Genomic DNA, 16,658 nt, shown 5'->3' with positions numbered 1-16,658 from the left:
AGGACTCTTTCTCAGGATGATCAAGATGATAACCATTTGAAAATAGAGGATATCATTCAGATGGTAAGTTCATCTTGAGAGTTAAACATAAATACTCCTAGAGAAATGTTGTGTGTTTGAATCAATAAAATGTAACACAACTGCAACTTGTAAAGTACTTCTGGATAGATATACTGTTTTTTATACCAGGAATGTCCATTTCAGTTTAGAGATTGTAAGATTTTGGAGCCCCTAACAAAAATGAACATGTCAAAACTTTAGTATTTGGATAAAAATATCAAGATTTAAAAAAAGGGGAAGATATTAATATATATGAAATTATAAATGCAGAATATGCAGAGTTTAATTAAGCCATGTTCATACTCCTGAGCTGGTGTGTGGTGTGTGCCTGTTTTATGAATTTCCAGCTGGGCGTTTGTGTTGTCTGCGATTGTTGTTAATCCTCATTTCTCCTGATCCCAAAGTTAATGACAGCCCCATTGAGGGCTCCCAGGCAGCTGCTCGTGCCCTGTGGCACACGGAGAGAACCCTCAGAGTTGTCCTTGCTTTGCAGCCAGACTGCCCCAAGCCCGAGTGCTTCGAGACGCTGTCGGCCATGGAGCTGGCGGAGCAGATCACCCTGCTGGACCACGTCGTGTTCCGCAGCATCCCCTATGAGTGAGCGTGCTACACATGGCTGTGGGGTTTGGGTAACTCCCTGCCCTTTGCCCAGGCCTCTGGCAGCAGGCAGGAGCACCCCAAAACCCACTCTTGTTCACAAGTTCTTTAATAATGGCTGGTTCGGTCTATTAGAGAATGAATTCTTTATTTAATAGACTGTCTGGGTGTAAAACGCCAGGTGTCTGCTAAGGAAGGCAGGAGCCTCCTGTGAAATGGAAAATGTAAACTCCCTCCCTCCAAATTGTTGTGATTTTGAAATTAAGGGGCTCCCGGGCAAAGATATGGGAATAGGAACAACAGTTCTTAATTAGGAATACTAAAAATACAAATGCAATAGTACAACACAACAAAAAACAGCACTGCCAGAGTCAGAGCAGGCCCTGGCAGCCTGTGGGTCAGGGTGGTGGCAGCAGTGCCATTCCATGGGGGCTCAGCCCACCTGCAGTGCCAGCTGTGCTTCTGCTGGAGCAGGATCCTGGACAAGGCTGGAGTTTTCCTCTGGAGCTCCAGGGCTGGTGGAGATGGGCCTGGGCTCCCTCTGGGAATGCAGTGGGGCAGAAAGCTGCTCCTCTGGGAATGCAGTGGGGCAGAAAGCTGCTCCTCTGGGAATGCAGTGGGGCAGAAAGCTGCTCCTCTGGGAATGCAGTGGGGCAGAAAGCTGCTCCTCTGGGAATGCAGTGGGGCAGAAAGCTGCTCCTCTGGGAATGCAGTGGGACAGAAAGCTGCTCCTCTGGGAATGCAGTGGGGCAGAAAGCTGCTCCTCTGGGAATGCAGTGGGGCAAAGGCTGCTGTGCTGTTCCAAGGTCAGATTGTATCCAGGTAGGAATGCTTGGCTCCATCCCCTGGGCACAGCCTCTCCCCATGGGATGATGGAATTTTATCAGCCATGCAGGGACACTCACTGGCCCATGAACAGAAGATAATTAACAATTAATGGCCCATTGACAGAAGATAATTAATAATTAATAGCCCATTAACAGAAGATATCTCCTGGAGGGAGGATTGGTGGTGGAAGAGATAAAGAAAAAACTGCCCAATGAACAGAAGATAACTGCCCCAGCTCTGACAGATGGTAAATAGAATACACACCCAGCTAAACCTGAGACATAGACACAAAAATTACAGACACAGGACTTAAAACAAGCTAATTCTACACAGGAATTAGGACAAAAAAATACCCAACAACTACTAGGAGGTGTATACAGTGCAAGGTTAAATGTACCTATTCATGTTACAGCTAGTTAAACATAATACAATTTAGGATTCAGTGGATCTCACCATCCACTTCTTGGTGGGGCACACACTGAGATCCTTTCTCTCAATCCCCAAGGAAGTAACAGAAGAATCTGTGTCCAAACTCCAGGGAAAAGTCTCAAACACTTTCAGGGTGTAGGAGGCTTCTGCCTCTGTGGTAATTCGTGTGTCTTTTAGAATTTGTAAAACAGTCAAGAATATTTCTTTTATCTCTTCCCACATCTGCTCTCCAGACTGAGATGTTGATTCTTAGCTGGGGCCTGAGCTCTTTTGGCGCTGGAGATGACCCCTTTGGGCCTTTCAGCCTGGGCTATCTCTTCATATCTGCACCCACTGTCTGTGGTAGAGAGGGGAGGACAGTCCTGCCACAGAGTGTCCCTTTGTGGGCCAGTGGCCACAGGGCTGGGGTGGCCACCACTGCCCCAGCTCAAACCCCTGACAAAGGGTTTGCACACAGACAAGGATAACGTGCTGTAAATAGGGTCACAGCGCTGGAAATTAGGATGAGGTGACAGGGGAGAGGGGATTAAGAGAAAAATAAATCTTCTTTACACTATTTAGCATTTCAGTCAACATTAAAAATGGTGTAGTGAGATGCCAGAATTAGTGTGAAGCTGTATTATTAGCTTCCAGCAAATTGAGGTATCCTTGAAATCTGCTTAGGCTGTGGTTGCAGACAGACTCTATACTGCATTTATGAAGATTTTGATTGCTTTTTTCTCTCCCATCAATGTCTAGAGAGTTCCTTGGGCAGGGCTGGATGAAAGTGGATAAAAATGAGAGAACGCCCTATATTATGAAAACTAGTCAACATTTCAATGATGTAAGTACTCTCAAACACAGACTTGCTTTCTAGGAACCCCATGGACTGCCTCTGACCCCTGGAACAGAAATACTGGGTTGTGTTGCAATGTGATGTGTTACCTATTAGTGACTGAATGCTGCAGCCTCTTTGTAATTAACAATTTAAATCAAAGCAGATGAAGATTCTCATTTTCAATAATTGGTACTCAGCATTTCAGTGGCAATTTAAGAGAGTAGAACATTTTAAACTGTAGCACAGTGCCTTTCAGCCTACTGAAGAAACTTTAATTTCTCCAGAGAAATATAACACCAATCCCGTTTAATGCCTTTGTATCCCTACACATCTTTCTCCTTTATCTTTTTCATTGAATTTTGCTGGGAGACTTCCCATTCGGGTTTATGACTGGTGGCTGGGAGACCTTCCCATTGCATCCCCAACCTTTCTTTCCTGTCCCTATCGCTTCCACCTGCCCTGAGCTCTGTTTCCAATGTCCTTTCCCTGGGTGTATGAATCACAGAATTCACAGAATCACCAGGTTGGAAGAGACCTTCAAGATCATCGAGTCCAGTCCATGCCCAACAGCTCAACTCAACCCTGGCACCCAGTGCCACATCCAGGCTTGTTTTAAACACATCCAGGGATGGTGACTCCAGCACCTCCCCGGGCAGCCATTCCAGAACTTTATCACCCTTTCTGTGAAAAACTTTTCCCTGACATCCAACCTATATTTCCCTGGGTGCAGCTTGAGACCTCCCGTTCTTGGTGCAGCTCTTGGTGTCCTCGGGTTCTATCAGTGCTGCCTGGAGAAAGAGACCAACCCCAGCTGGCCACAGCCACCTTTCAGGAAGTTTAGAGAGTGCTGAGGTCACCCCTGAGTGTCCTTTTCTCCAGGCTGAGCACCCCCAGCTCCCTCAGCCGTTCCTCGCAGGGCTCGTGTTCCAAGAACCGTCATTTCTGTCATGCTTAGCTGGGGGTTTTCCTGCCTTGCCCGTTAATTCATGGCGTGTTAGAAGGGACTGTGCTCCAGCTCCCTGAGCCCCTGCCTCTCTCTCTGTGGCCAGATGAGCAACCTGGTGGCCTCGCAGATCATGAGCTACGCCGACGTGCCCTCGCGGGCCAGCGCCATCGAGAAGTGGGTGGCGGTGGCCGACATCTGCCGCTGCCTGCACAACTACAACGGCGTGCTGGAGATCACCTCGGCCCTCAACAGAAGTGCCATCTACAGGCTCAAGAAAACCTGGGCAAAGGTGTCCAAACAGGTGAGAGGGACACAGCCGCGGCGGGCGGCTCTAGATTCCATCAGCCACTGTGCCCAGGGGTCTCGGGGTCTGGGTGTTGAGGTGACCCCAAGAGTGTAAAAGTCCTTGTTCTCCCAGCCCGAGCAGCCAAAGGAGGAGTCTGAAATGCACAGGGTCGGCTTCTCAAGGTTGTTTATTTTCCCTTATCTAGAACATTCTCTCTCTGCCCTGCTGAGCTCTGTCCAGCAGCTCGGCCATGGCATTCTGTCTGCCCTCAGGGCAGTGTTCACATTTTATACCAAAAACTCCGTGTGCCATGGTTACAATAACGTGCCAATGTCTGTCATTCATGTTGGACAGTTAAACCAATAGAAAAGTGTCACCAGCACAGCAAGACATGGAGGGCAAGGAGAAGGAGAAGAAGGCCAGGACACGCCCAAATCCCTCCATCTTGTCCCCTGAACCCCATTCTAAAAAGCCCCAAAATTCTACTTTTTCACCCTGTGTTAATTTAACTACCACTCTACTCAAACCCTTGTGGCTTGTAATTCCTCACACAGAGTTGGCAGCTTTTCCCATGGGCTAAAATGGAAGCCACAGGTGTTTTTGTCTTCGTGCCAAGGTCCCCGAGCCCCCTGCCAGGGTCTGGAGACAGCCAGGGCAGCCAGAGGGATACCCCAGACTCCAACACAGGGGATACGACAGGACACCTCTTGTGAATATTTCTGCTTTTACACCACCTGGGATGTAGGAAGTGGAAAGATAGGAACTTCCACAGACATGGGAGTGTTTGATTTGCAGCCTTGGAAGAAGCTTGGATTGATGTAAAAATAAAAGTACACGAACATTAAGCAGAAAAATTATAAACTTGTTACAACTTCTGTAGTTGTAAGTAATAATATGCCTTAAGTAAGTGAGAAACTGTACTGGGTAAGATGGTGAAGGGTTTTATAGTGTAGTAATGGAATTGTATTGAGCAAGCTAAGAGTTCAGATGTTATAACAGAACCACATGTGTGTTTGTGTGATAGTAGCCCATTGGATAAAATTATCTGCAGCGCAGCACAATTAAGTAAAAGTGATAGGTTAGAAAAGCAAAATAAAACCTGTGGCAACTTCCCATTGGATTAGAATGTTATAGATTGCCTTGTAACGAAGAACTTGTGACTACCTTGAGCTGTGGCTGACTGCTTGCTCCTTTAAAATCTCACACCCTCTGAGGCTGATGTTCATCTGAGCGATAAATAATTTTTTACCCTGACAGTAGTCTCATCCCTTCATTAAGGCATTGAGAATAGTGGGACTGGCATTTTCTGTCCAGGAGTTTTGCATGTAGTTTTTTTTAATCTGTGGAAACAAAATGTTTTCAAGGTAATAGGCAGGTGCCAGAGACTGTGTGGCCTGAATGGCTGAAATGTTCAAGTAAACTGAATTTAGGCATTTTCTGATAGACGCATCTTGGTGGCTAAAAGCTACAGTTAAACTCTGATCATGTGCCTAAAATAGGAACTACCTGTGCAGAAAGCCTTCAGGAAGGTCAGAACCTCTCAAATCCCTGAGTTTTTCTACCCAGAAAGAGACAGTTGATAAAAAGTCTTTTTCATTTAAGAGCTTAAGTTTAGGTGCAGTGAACACCTCCCTTAAACCCTTACCTGGCTGCTGAGAATGTCAGCAGAAACTATGAGAATGACTGCCAGCCACAAAAACAAGACACACACATGGAAAAAGGGACCTGTCAGGATGAAGACAATCCAGTCTTTTATGCTCTGTGTACTAAATGGTTCAGAGAAATACAATTTCCACCTTCTCCAGTCAGCTTTTTCTCAGCTGCTTCACAGCTGGTGCAACGTTCTTCTATTTAAAAATCTGTTTAAAATTCTTTCTATACAAACTGCTAAAAGTGAGCTTACCTCCAAAAAGTTTTATGGATAGAATTAGTTCTATTTTTGAACTTTTCAATTAAAAAAGAAGAAGCCAAACCTGCAGCAGATTGATGTTGTGGCACAGTCCTCTGGTACCTATTAGGAATGCAATCTGGGTTTTTCATCAGCCTGCTATGTAGAAGAAAGTGACCCTGTCTGCCTACAGAGCTCTATCTTAACTGGAAATTCAGTTTCAAATTGGATAAAATTCTCATCATTCTCTACACTCAAGTCTCAAGTCAGTAGCATAAACAGGCTGAAAATCAAATTTATTTCACTTGAGGAGGAACCAGGGTCCCTGGTGGGTCCCAGGTGGTGCCCACCGACAGTGATTTGTGTAAGACATGAATATATTCTCATTTACATGCTCAGCTTTTCTCTGGAACTTGGAGGCAAAATCAGCTCAGTGCAAGCTCCAAGGCAGTGACCACCCTGAGGATTCTCAGCAACATGTAGGGTCTGTTATGTTCTTGTCTGCCCAGCAAACTGAATTCCAGACCATTAATGCAATAAATGTGTGGGTTTTCCTCCATTTGCAGGGTAGTATCAGCATAAATACAGGTGCTGTGTATCACTCATAGGGAAACTGCAATGCTGCCTAATCTCCATTTGCAGAAAGACAGGAGGAACTGCAGTAAAGCTAATTTCCTAATTCAGTAATGCCTGTTGTACTACTCTTGAAAATGGGGTGGGGGTGATAAGTGAATTACACCTTTGATAGAATCTAATTCCAGTCCTTTACATGCACCAGCAATGACATTTGAAATGCATTTTCTTCCTAGACAAAAGCACTCATGGACAAGCTTCAGAAGACTGTGTCATCTGAGGGAAGATTTAAAAACCTGAGAGAAATGCTCAAAAAGTAAGCTTCCCTACAGTGTACAACTCTGTTTTGTTACAAACAGTGGATAGTTCATGTTAAAGATTAATTGGCTGTGATTAAGGTTTAATAATTCTTTTTTTTTTTTTTTTTTCCTAATAACCTTTTAAATTTTAGGTTGATTCTATTTGGCATTATTGTTTTGCTGCATATGCTGTGATTTAATACCCCTGATAGGTAAACATCGTAGCTCCAGAGAATTACTGAAACAAATTAAACTATTTTTCTGTGTGAACATTCCCTGTTGGGGTTGCACTTACACTGATAAACTTTTTCAATAAGTGTATAGCCAGCTTCATAAATCGAAGTTTTTATGAAAAACAGGATTGTTCTAGTTAAGAATTTCAGGGTCTGGGACTAAGCCTGTGTCAGGTCACAGACCCATTCGTATGACAATAAATTATGTTTCTGACAAAAAATTATGAGAGGAACATAGAGACAAGCCAAAGGCACAGGGATATTTTTTCTCCTGTGTCCTCCCAGCCTGCTGCAAAACATCCTGCTGCTTATGTGCAGCAGTCCTTGAATATTGTTTTCTTTAATTGATTTGCCAGATTGCGTTTGACATTCTGTAATTTTGGTATCCAGAATATTCCATGTCAAGTGTTCTACAATTTATGTAAAACTGATCTCAGCCGTACAAAAAAACCTGAATTTTTGTGAGCTTTGTAATTGGAAGCAGTCTTTTCAGAATCGAGTGGCACAACTACCTCAAGTGGTCTTGAGAGGAGCTGAGAACTGAACAGCCAGAATAATTAATGGTATATTTTTAAAATGCCATTAATATTAGATATTGGGCAGAATGCATTCAATTTATCACAGGCAGAGCAAACACAACTCAAGCAGAGCCAGAGGAGCTGTTTGTCCTGGAAAGGAATGCAACCCATGGATTAGAACTGGGCAAAGTAATAAAGAGTTTGTGTAAGTTAGAGAAAAATGCATTTGCAAATGTAGCTGCAGGCAAATAAGCTGATTTGTTGGTTTACAGCTGTAACCCACCTGCTGTTCCCTACCTCGGGATGTACCTGACTGACCTGGCATTTATTGAGGAAGGAACACCCAACTTCACTGAGGAAGGCCTTGTCAATTTCTCCAAAATGAGAATGGTAATTTTCAGTTTCCTACATGCTTCGCCAACAGGTGTTTAACTGCATGAGTTAATTATTGATTTTGTTGTAACTCCTCTGAATTTACCTTTTGAGAGGCTGCTGTGGTGCTGTGCAAGAGAGGCAGCGTTGGGAGAGCGATTACTCGAGCCAGTCTTCTATCCCCACCTTCTGGCAGGCTGGGTATTTTCACGGGCTGAATTTGTCCCCAGTTCACTTTCTCAGAAAAAGGGCAGCAAAAGCAGCTGCCTGAAGCTCGTGGAGGAGCAAGAAAAATATTTTTTAAATAACCAGAATTGCAGGAATGCAGTGATTCACCAGGAAGCAGTAATCCCAATGTTCTTCTCAAAGTGTGCTCTGGGCTATCTGAAAAGCGCTTTAAAGTTGATGTCTCTCCCACTGCCATGTAGTGCTGTTTTGCAACAGCCCCTAGGAGAGAGGCATGGAAATTTCTCCTCTGATCTCAGCTTAATGCCCATCTTAGGGCTGCGCTCTGCAGCAGTCACTTGAGGCAGAGAATGGGGAGGTTCCATTGCAGGCAGAGTGGTGGCTCACTCGGGGCTGGCTGGGGAGTAAATGTTTGATTTGGGAAAGTAAAGTCCTGGGGAGCTGCTGGGAAACGATCTCTGCCCTTCCCTTCCCTCCTCCTGACAGAGGAGGAGTTAGCAGAGGCTAACAGAGACACAAGGTCTTGTCAGGAATGAAGTGTTGTGGCTGTAATTGTGACAGACAGTGATCCCTACCAATTCTACAAGTAAATAAATACATAAGCTTCCTATAATTAAGCTCTGTATTTTATATAGATAAGTTGAAGTTATGTATTTATATATACATAAGTTGAATGGAATAATTTGGTGCAGAATTCTTGCTTTGAGTGGCTTAGCAGAAGCAGAGCTGTGTTTGAACTTGCATCCATGTGTTCTTTTGAAAGATCTCACATATCATCAGGGAAATCCGCCAGTTCCAGCAGACCTCCTACCGCATCGAGCACCAGCAGAAGGTGAGGCTCCTGCCTGCTCCTGAAATCAGGCTGTGGCAGCAATGACTTGTGAGGCACAGCTGCCACTGAAAGCTAAAGCTGGTGTCTTCTGCTCCCACGCGTGGAGGAGAGGACAGACAGACACACGGACGGGTCCTTGGGGCGGTGAGACCCTCACCCCGCAGGACCTCTTTGTTTGATGCCTTGTAAAGAAGTTTTTTGCTCCTTTGGAAGGTCTCTGGGGACTGCAGCCTTGGAGGGTGTGGGGGGTTCAGAGTGTTCAGGGTGTTCTCCCTGCCCTGAGATCCTGGGATGAGGGTCAGGATGATTTATAAAAGAAATATGGATATTGATCTAGCACCAATATCCAACTGCGACGGACAAAAACTCTCTAACAGTTTAAAGTTAGAAAGTGTATGTTCATTGCGGCGCCGGGCAGCGTGTGGGACAGCTCCCAAATGCACACTGCACCTTTCCAATGATTACAGAGTCCTTTTATCCACACCAGAATTGAATACCCAAAATACAAATACATATTCATCATTTTGGTACATCCCATTCCTCGCTTCGTGTGCTAATCATTCCCAAAGCTATTAAGCATGCGTAGTTTGTTCCTTGAAATGGGTCGGTGGTCCCTTTCATGGGGAGGGGTCCCAAAATGAGGAAGTAAATGAAGTCTTCCTCATTCTGACCTTTCTACCTTTTCAATGCAAATATGACAAATGAACCTCGGTAGAACTCCCATTCCTCGTCTTCAATTGGTTTCAGACCAGAGGAGGCCCACAATTGTCTCATGTTCCTAAAAGCTATTTGTCAGTTTCTATATTCTTCATTATAAACCCAGCTAACTAAACATCGTGTCAACAAGCAATCAATTATTAGTTAACTACTAACTCTTAAACTTCATCAAGGCCTACTCATTTATTTTAATTAACTCCAGTAAGGCTTACCTCTAACTAAAATCTTAGCTCCTCTAAAATCTCTAAATCCCTTAAAGTTTACATTTCAAGGAGATGCCCCAAGCACCTGCTGAGGCATCCTGCAATTCCTTGTCCCTTTGCCCCTCTCAGGAGGGATGCAGCTGTGACCAAAGCTGGTCAGTGCCTTCAGACAAGGCACATCTCAGACTCCAGAAGAGCAGTTTGGGCTGAGGTCACCTGGCAAAGGATTTGCCCATTCCTAAGAGGAATTAATCCTAATTAATTCTCAGAGTGCTGCAGGTGCATCTTCATGCCAGCAGCATTCCGAGCAGCTGTTGGTTTTCTCAAGAAAACAACACAAGGCAATCTCAGCACCCGAAATGTGCTGAAAGGGAAGGAAAGCTGGGAGATTTCTGTGGCAGTTACATGCAGCCTGTCCATCTGTGTTCCCCCACCCCAGGTCACTCACTACCTGCTGGACAAGACCCTCATCATCGACGAGGACACCCTGTACGAGCTGTCCCTGAAGATCGAGCCCCGGCTCCCCGCCTGAGCCCTGCACAGGCCTGCAGACAGCTCTGGGACAGTGGAACCACGACTGCCACCACCTAAAGACAGCCAGAGAAACTCTGAGAAGAGTTCCAGCTCTCTTTTCCAATAAGAGTCTCACAGCCTTTCCCTCTCAGACAACACAAACGAGTGTTGGAGGTGAAAGGCAAAGACCCTTCCTACCCGGCTTAAGCGATTTCTGCTTTGCAAAAATCATGTTTGATCTCTGGGATCATTAGGGACCATGACTTCCTGGAAAACAGGAGACTTTCCTGTGAACAGGCACTCATTGCAGCCATCTCACGTGGCAAATCAAGGGTACAGATTTAAATGGTGGCAATAGACTCAGGTGTGTTAGGATAAATAAGCAAGGTGAGGTGGCTGGGTTGATGGCTAACTATGTGTTCACTGAGGCAGCAATGGTTGTGGTGTTCTCATTGTGTTAATTTCATGGAAAAAGCAGCATTTTTGCACTCATCTACCACTTTGGAGTGATATTAAGACGGCATCTAGTAACTTTAGACCTGCAGCTGTTCAAAACACCTGCTGTACATTTAATGCTACTCCTTATAAAACATTTTATTCTTTAAATGTCTCGCCAGCCTTTTCTAAGGTGACTGATTGTATCTATAAAAATGATTTGTAAAGATGTTTTTAATCAGTGAGAGTATTTACAGCATGGAGAGCAAATGGACTGGTGGAATAGTTGTAAATAGTTGCCAGCTGGGAGGGTGAGGGACCCAGAGGGGTGGTGCAGGGGATGGACAGTCATGTTGCACACAGCCCTGGAAGAGGCACTTTATTTTCCTGCACCTCCTGCAGCTTCTCTGACAAGGCAGGCTACAGAGCACATTCTGGACACACTGTGGAGAGAAATACATGTCTGTCTGGCAGCAGGTGGTGATCAGCAGTGAACACTTGGAGCTGCAGTGGCAGTTTCGTTTTAGGTGAAAATCGGTGGTTTGAAAAAGTGAAAAAGTCTTTTTTTTTTTTTTTTTTCTTTTTTTCTTTTTCCTTTGTTCAGCCATTTGGCATTGACTTAAGCTGTAAAACTGAACGTTTCAGTGGCAAACATGGAATGCCAGCAAACACAAAAAGTATGTATTTTTATCTGAGCTGGCAATTATCACTTGCTTTTGTTTGAGAAAATGTGCTATTTGTAAATGTTTTCAGGGCCTCTGCTTTTGTGATGTACCTGGTAGACAGATGTCATTTCTACAGTAGTTGTTGTACTTGTATTTTCCTCATCAAGAGTGGCCTGTTGTAGCTGCATGGGAAGCAAGCTCAAATGCTGTAAAGAGCATCATAGTATAAAACACAGGTGTTAGCACTGTTGAAAACAAAAATTGGCTGGAAAAGTGTCCTTACTTTTCCAATGATACTCAGCCAGTTGAAGAAATAGGGCTATATCACCGTATACCTCCCTTAAATCCTCTCAGGGAGACAGATGTTTAAAATAGATTGTGACTTAGGCCTATTTGATCTGACATATCTTACACAGTCGTGATGCTTCTTAACGCTGGCGATGAAAAACGGACCTGCCTGGCTTGTGGTTTTTTTGTCTTTATTTGCACTTTAATTACATTGCTGGCCCAGCCCAGAGCTGCACAACGAGTTCCATTTGTTCTGTCTGAGTGTGAGCGCCAGCATCTACAAATGTACCTTAGCAACTGTAAATTTCATTAAGGTCCTTCTCCACAAGGACCATCTCCTTGTAAATAACTGCATGGGGAGGTGTCACAGAGACTGGAAAATTCCTCCATTAGAAAAGCAGACAGCAGGAGAGAAGGACGTGCTAGGAACACTTCAAACAGTTCTGGCTAATGATTGCTGTAGAAATGTTACTTATAGAAGCTTTTTGTAGTGAAAAATGTGCTTGTTTCTTTCGACTAATGATTGGCAAGAAGCTGATTGCATCCCAATGCATGATATGAGGAGAAAAAAAAAAAAAAAAAAAAAAAAAAAGCATGGTTTATTTGGACCACAAAGCCAACTGACTGTGTATTTTCTGTACAAAAGCAGCTGCCATTCAGTAGTTTCATAAAACACTTCGAAGTAATGGAGCAACAGGGAAAAAGTGGTCCAGAAAACGTTGTTTTTATTGTTTCCTTGTTAACAAAGAAAACGTGTAACAGCTGTCAGTGTGAATGGGCATCTCTGTTGTACGCTATGAAGTGCTGCTTTATCTCTGCCTGTACCCCGTTTTACCAAATCTCCTCGATGTTCTTAGGGTTACAGGGTGCAAATCCTCGTCGTGCCCCTGTCAGAGTTCCTTGCTGTGTGCTTCACACGTGTGTGTTGCTCAGTGCATTTCACATTTCAGCGCTGGCTCGCGGGGCTGTGCTGAGCTCCTGTGGCGAGAGGAGGACACGGGGGCAGACCTGGGCCGTGCCCGAGGGGCTGAGCTTTGAAACCACTGGAAATATGCTAGTTCAACCCCTCTGGGAAAGCACGTCCTGCTCATATGCCAAAGGTTGCCTCTTGCCCCAGTGGCCAGTTTAGGTCAGAACCGGGAGAGTCGGATGCTCGATCTGTGCTCGTAGCAGCAGCAGCAAGAAAATTGTTTGAAAATTGTTGTGGTCACAGTAATGTTTGACTTGCTGACGGCTTAATGTCGATGTTTTTGCTTGGGGATACAATGTTTTTGTTAAAGCACAGGGAAAAGTGAGGACGCACCTTGTCACCCACAGCCCTTGCCGGGGCCGCAGCCCCGTGAGCACAGCTGGACACAGCTGTTCTGCAGCCCCTGGCAGCTGGGCTGTGGGCTGAGAGCTGCACCTCTGAGTGGCCCGAGTGCCTCTGCTACAGCCCTGCTGCATGTTTGGGCTACGGCAGCAGTCAGCAGGCAGCAGCACCCCGCTTTGTGTGAGGTTTTGCCTAGTCCCAGTACGACCAGCTCGGCCCGGCGGTGTCCCAGTGCTGCGGAGCTCCCTGTGCCCCCCCCCCGCCACAGCCGTAGCGCACGGAGGGAGAGATCCCGCTCATCACACAGCCACTCCTGGCCTCTGGTGTTCCAGGGAGCGCGGCTCCTGCCGAGGACTCTGTCTCTGGGGTCTTTTAGGATTTTGCGCCGCGGGAGCATCACGGACTCGCCAAGGGAGCGGGGGGAGCCCCGCGGGGCGAGGATGCCCTGGACAGAGAAGGGCCGAAGCGCCTCTCCACTTGCCTTCTGAGCCCCTAGCCTGCCCGCAGCGGGCGGGGGCCGCTCCCAGCCCGGCGGGGCCGGGCGGCGATGGGGATAAAGCATTTTCGCCCGCTGCTCCGCGGTGGCTGCGCCGCCAGCCCCGCCGGCGGCTCCGCCGGACCCTGTACCGCAGCAGTAGCAGCCCAGAGGTGACCGTGGTGACCTGGGCAGCAGCACAGACACGTCCCCTTCAGCGACGGAGAGCGCTCGTCACACGCTGACACAGGGTTAGAGTTGCCTTCACCCCCAGCCTTCACCCCCAGCCCTCCGCCCCCCGGACCCAGCAGTTGTTGTTAGTGACCGAGCCCCCGAGTGCTCATGGTGTAGATGAAAACCTGTAGAGTTCACAGTGGCAGTGTGTGTTCGTTCTGTCCCTTTCCTCTGGCTCGTCCTGTGACACACGGACACGTAGCTTCGTGGTGAGAGGTGACAACTGGCACTGATCACCCTGGTTTCGGAGTAAGGAGGAGGTCCCCGTCCTCTTTCTGCTTTCCTAGCTTTTAATACTGATTATTGTTCTGTAGGATAAAAATGAACCTAATTATTTTAATTATTTATTAACTTAAGCCATGTTGATTTTGATTTCAGGTCATGTTAATTATCCCAAATTTTCCTTCATGTGTATTATTTATTTTAAGGGTTTTACAAAGACATTGTTTTGTTTGTCTCAACATTCAGTCTTTCATCCTTTCACTCTTAGCAACAACACTAAACCATGATGATTTAAAACTCTCACCCATCGTGACATTTTTACCTACTCATAATTTCACTCACCAAGGGCAAAACCCTTCAGACCTCATTCTGATAATACCTTAGGCTTCACCGAGAGCTTTTCATAAGTCTTTGGGGATCTGGCTCTCAGCTATTTGCCTGTTACAGTTTTTGCCTCCAAAGGTCAAATGTCTCTGTGTAGGATGCTTCATGTCCGAAATGCTGCTCAGTGATGGTTGTTCTGTTGTACCTGAGGTAGTCTCTGAAGTTCTGTTACCTAGGGCAGTAGATGTGTGTTTATTTGACAGATTGTACCTATATCGAACGTGTTGCTTAGTGCACAATCCAGATGTTTTTGCATGTATTGCATCTTCTCTTCTGACCCGAGGTTATTGCTTTGTATTGTTAGTAAGGCATACCAGGCAAGGTGTTGTGCCTGGGTGCTAATAAACATCCTTTTCTTTCCTGAGTTTCAAGAGTCCTCACTGGAATTTATTATTTTAGCCCTCGTCATGAAAAATCCAGTCTACTCCTTCTGTCGCACTACGACACGAAATAACTCACGCACTCACACTAAGATTAAAAGAGCAAAAGGAAGTAACTTTTATTTCTGACCTCGCAATATATAGAATTCCAAAAGTGACAGTGGATTGGAGGGTGAAACTGCCACCTCTCCAACCACACTGGTCAAACCAACAGCCCATCAATTCTCTCCTCCCACAAAGAAGAATGCAAAACAATCATTGTTTACATGAACTGTGTGAGAACTCCTGTAGAAATATATAAACATCAGAAGGCATAAAAAACTTCTAAAAGAACTTTTAAAACTTTTAAAAGAACTTTAAAACTTTTAAAAGAACAAGGCAACGCTTCTGAATTACCGAGTCTCTTAGAAAAACAAGTCATTAAAGAGGGGAAAAAAATAGGTGAAAATTTTGGGACTGTAACGGGAAAGAGTGGTTTGAATTTCTGCATTTTACTCCTCTTTTTCGCTCAAGATGCATTGCAGCTGCCATGGGCATCACTGGTAATAAGTGACATTGGGTTTGGACTTGTGTCTACACATCCCTTGCTTTCTCTGGGCTGGTGTCCTGCCCTGTATTTAAAGGAACAGCAAAAGCACATTTTACACACAGGAAAAGGCAGACAACGCAGTGGTTTATAAGTAGGTTCTGTCTCTCCCCTTGTGATGGGAAAACAAGTTACATGGAGGTAAAATTAGTTGCAGACCGAAGAAAAATACGTGACAGAGGTTGGGAGTTCAAAGCCAGGTCTCCAGCTGGTGTTACATGCTTTAATCACTGGTTACAGCTTTTCCGTGTTGAACTCAGTAATTTCATGAAAACAAAAAGATTCCTCTTAAATTTGTTTAAAGAATTAACATTTTAAATAAGTGAACAGCAATGGCACAGCAGGTCTGTGTAAGAAGGAGATACAGCAAGTGACATAATAAAATCAGCTTCTCTTCGGTACTTGTGACCTTGTGGCCACATCTTCTCCATTCTGCTTACATTTTTGGTGCTTCACATAAAAACTGAAATTAACTGAGAGAGCAACTTACCCTTGAAGTTGTCAGCTACTGTCAGTGGAAGAAAATAAATTACAACACTTCCCAAGCAGCCTTGTTTATAAGAGCTGCAGGATAATGTGATTTCAAGTAGTTTTCCCAGCACTTTAAATCATTCATTTCACTTATGCCAAGCAGTTGGCTGATTTACAGCTTTATTTTAAGGCCATCATTGTAGGATCACAGACTGGTTTGGGTTGGGAGGGACCCTAAATCCCATCCAGTGCCACCCCAGCCATGGCAGGGACACCTCCCACTGTCCCAGGTGCTCCCAGCCCCAGTGTCCAACCTGGCCTTGGGCACTGCCAGGGATCCAGGGGCAGCCCCGGCGGTGCCAGGGCCTGCCCACCCTCCCAGGGAACAATTCCTAATTCCCAATATCCCATCCAGCCCTGCCCTGTGGCAGTGGGAAGCCATCCTGGAATCTCCAAATAAATCTGAGAGCACCCAGCCCTCTGTGTTGTTGACCACAAAGGAAGCAGGGGAAGCTCATGGGGAGAGGCTGCTCAAAAACCTCAGCTCTGTGAAGAAATAAGCCTTGAGTGATCATGCAAAGGTAACGAATAAGAATTGTGAAGACCGAATTAAGCCTTGGAAGTTACATTCCAGTATTCTGGCCCTATTAATATATAGCCTTAAAAGAAGTGAAATTTGAGCAGACCAGATTTTTGCTTGAAATTTCCAGTTTCAAAGAGGACTGAAACAGTGACTGGTGCTTGTTCCAGCTCCTGTACAGCTCTGTACAGGGGGATTGGTAAATGTAGGGGCAGCAGGAATCAGTTCAAGTTTGTTTTCTCAGAGGTGGCAGCTCCACTGTGTGACACTCCGGATCGGGTGGATGGGCCAGAAACACTGACAGAATTATTGCTAAAAACTTATCTTCT

The 16,658-nt window shown here is 45.4% G+C and overlaps 1 protein-coding gene across 1 annotated transcript in view; it reads left to right on the top strand.

Moving 5' to 3' along the window:
• The window catches only part of RASGRF2 (Ras protein specific guanine nucleotide releasing factor 2), a 133,968-nt gene extending 119,292 nt beyond the window's left edge, over positions 1-14,676 (top strand). Inside the window, exons 20-27 of the mRNA XM_054003484.1 lie at positions 3-63; positions 554-657; positions 2,653-2,737; positions 3,781-3,978; positions 6,661-6,740; positions 7,747-7,864; positions 8,796-8,864; positions 10,224-14,676. Of these exons, the coding sequence (XP_053859459.1) occupies positions 3-63; positions 554-657; positions 2,653-2,737; positions 3,781-3,978; positions 6,661-6,740; positions 7,747-7,864; positions 8,796-8,864; positions 10,224-10,316 (808 nt within the window). The 3' untranslated portion in view covers positions 10,317-14,676. The remainder of the gene's footprint in view (positions 1-2; positions 64-553; positions 658-2,652; positions 2,738-3,780; positions 3,979-6,660; positions 6,741-7,746; positions 7,865-8,795; positions 8,865-10,223) is intronic.
• The last annotated feature ends 1,982 nt before the right edge of the window (positions 14,677-16,658 follow it).

The sequence above is a fragment of the Vidua macroura genome, chromosome Z, assembly GCF_024509145.1.
Source record: "Vidua macroura isolate BioBank_ID:100142 chromosome Z, ASM2450914v1, whole genome shotgun sequence".
NCBI lineage: Eukaryota > Metazoa > Chordata > Aves > Passeriformes > Viduidae > Vidua > Vidua macroura.
The sequence above is the reverse complement of the archived record's forward strand: the minus strand, read 5'-3'. Positions and strand labels throughout refer to the sequence as shown.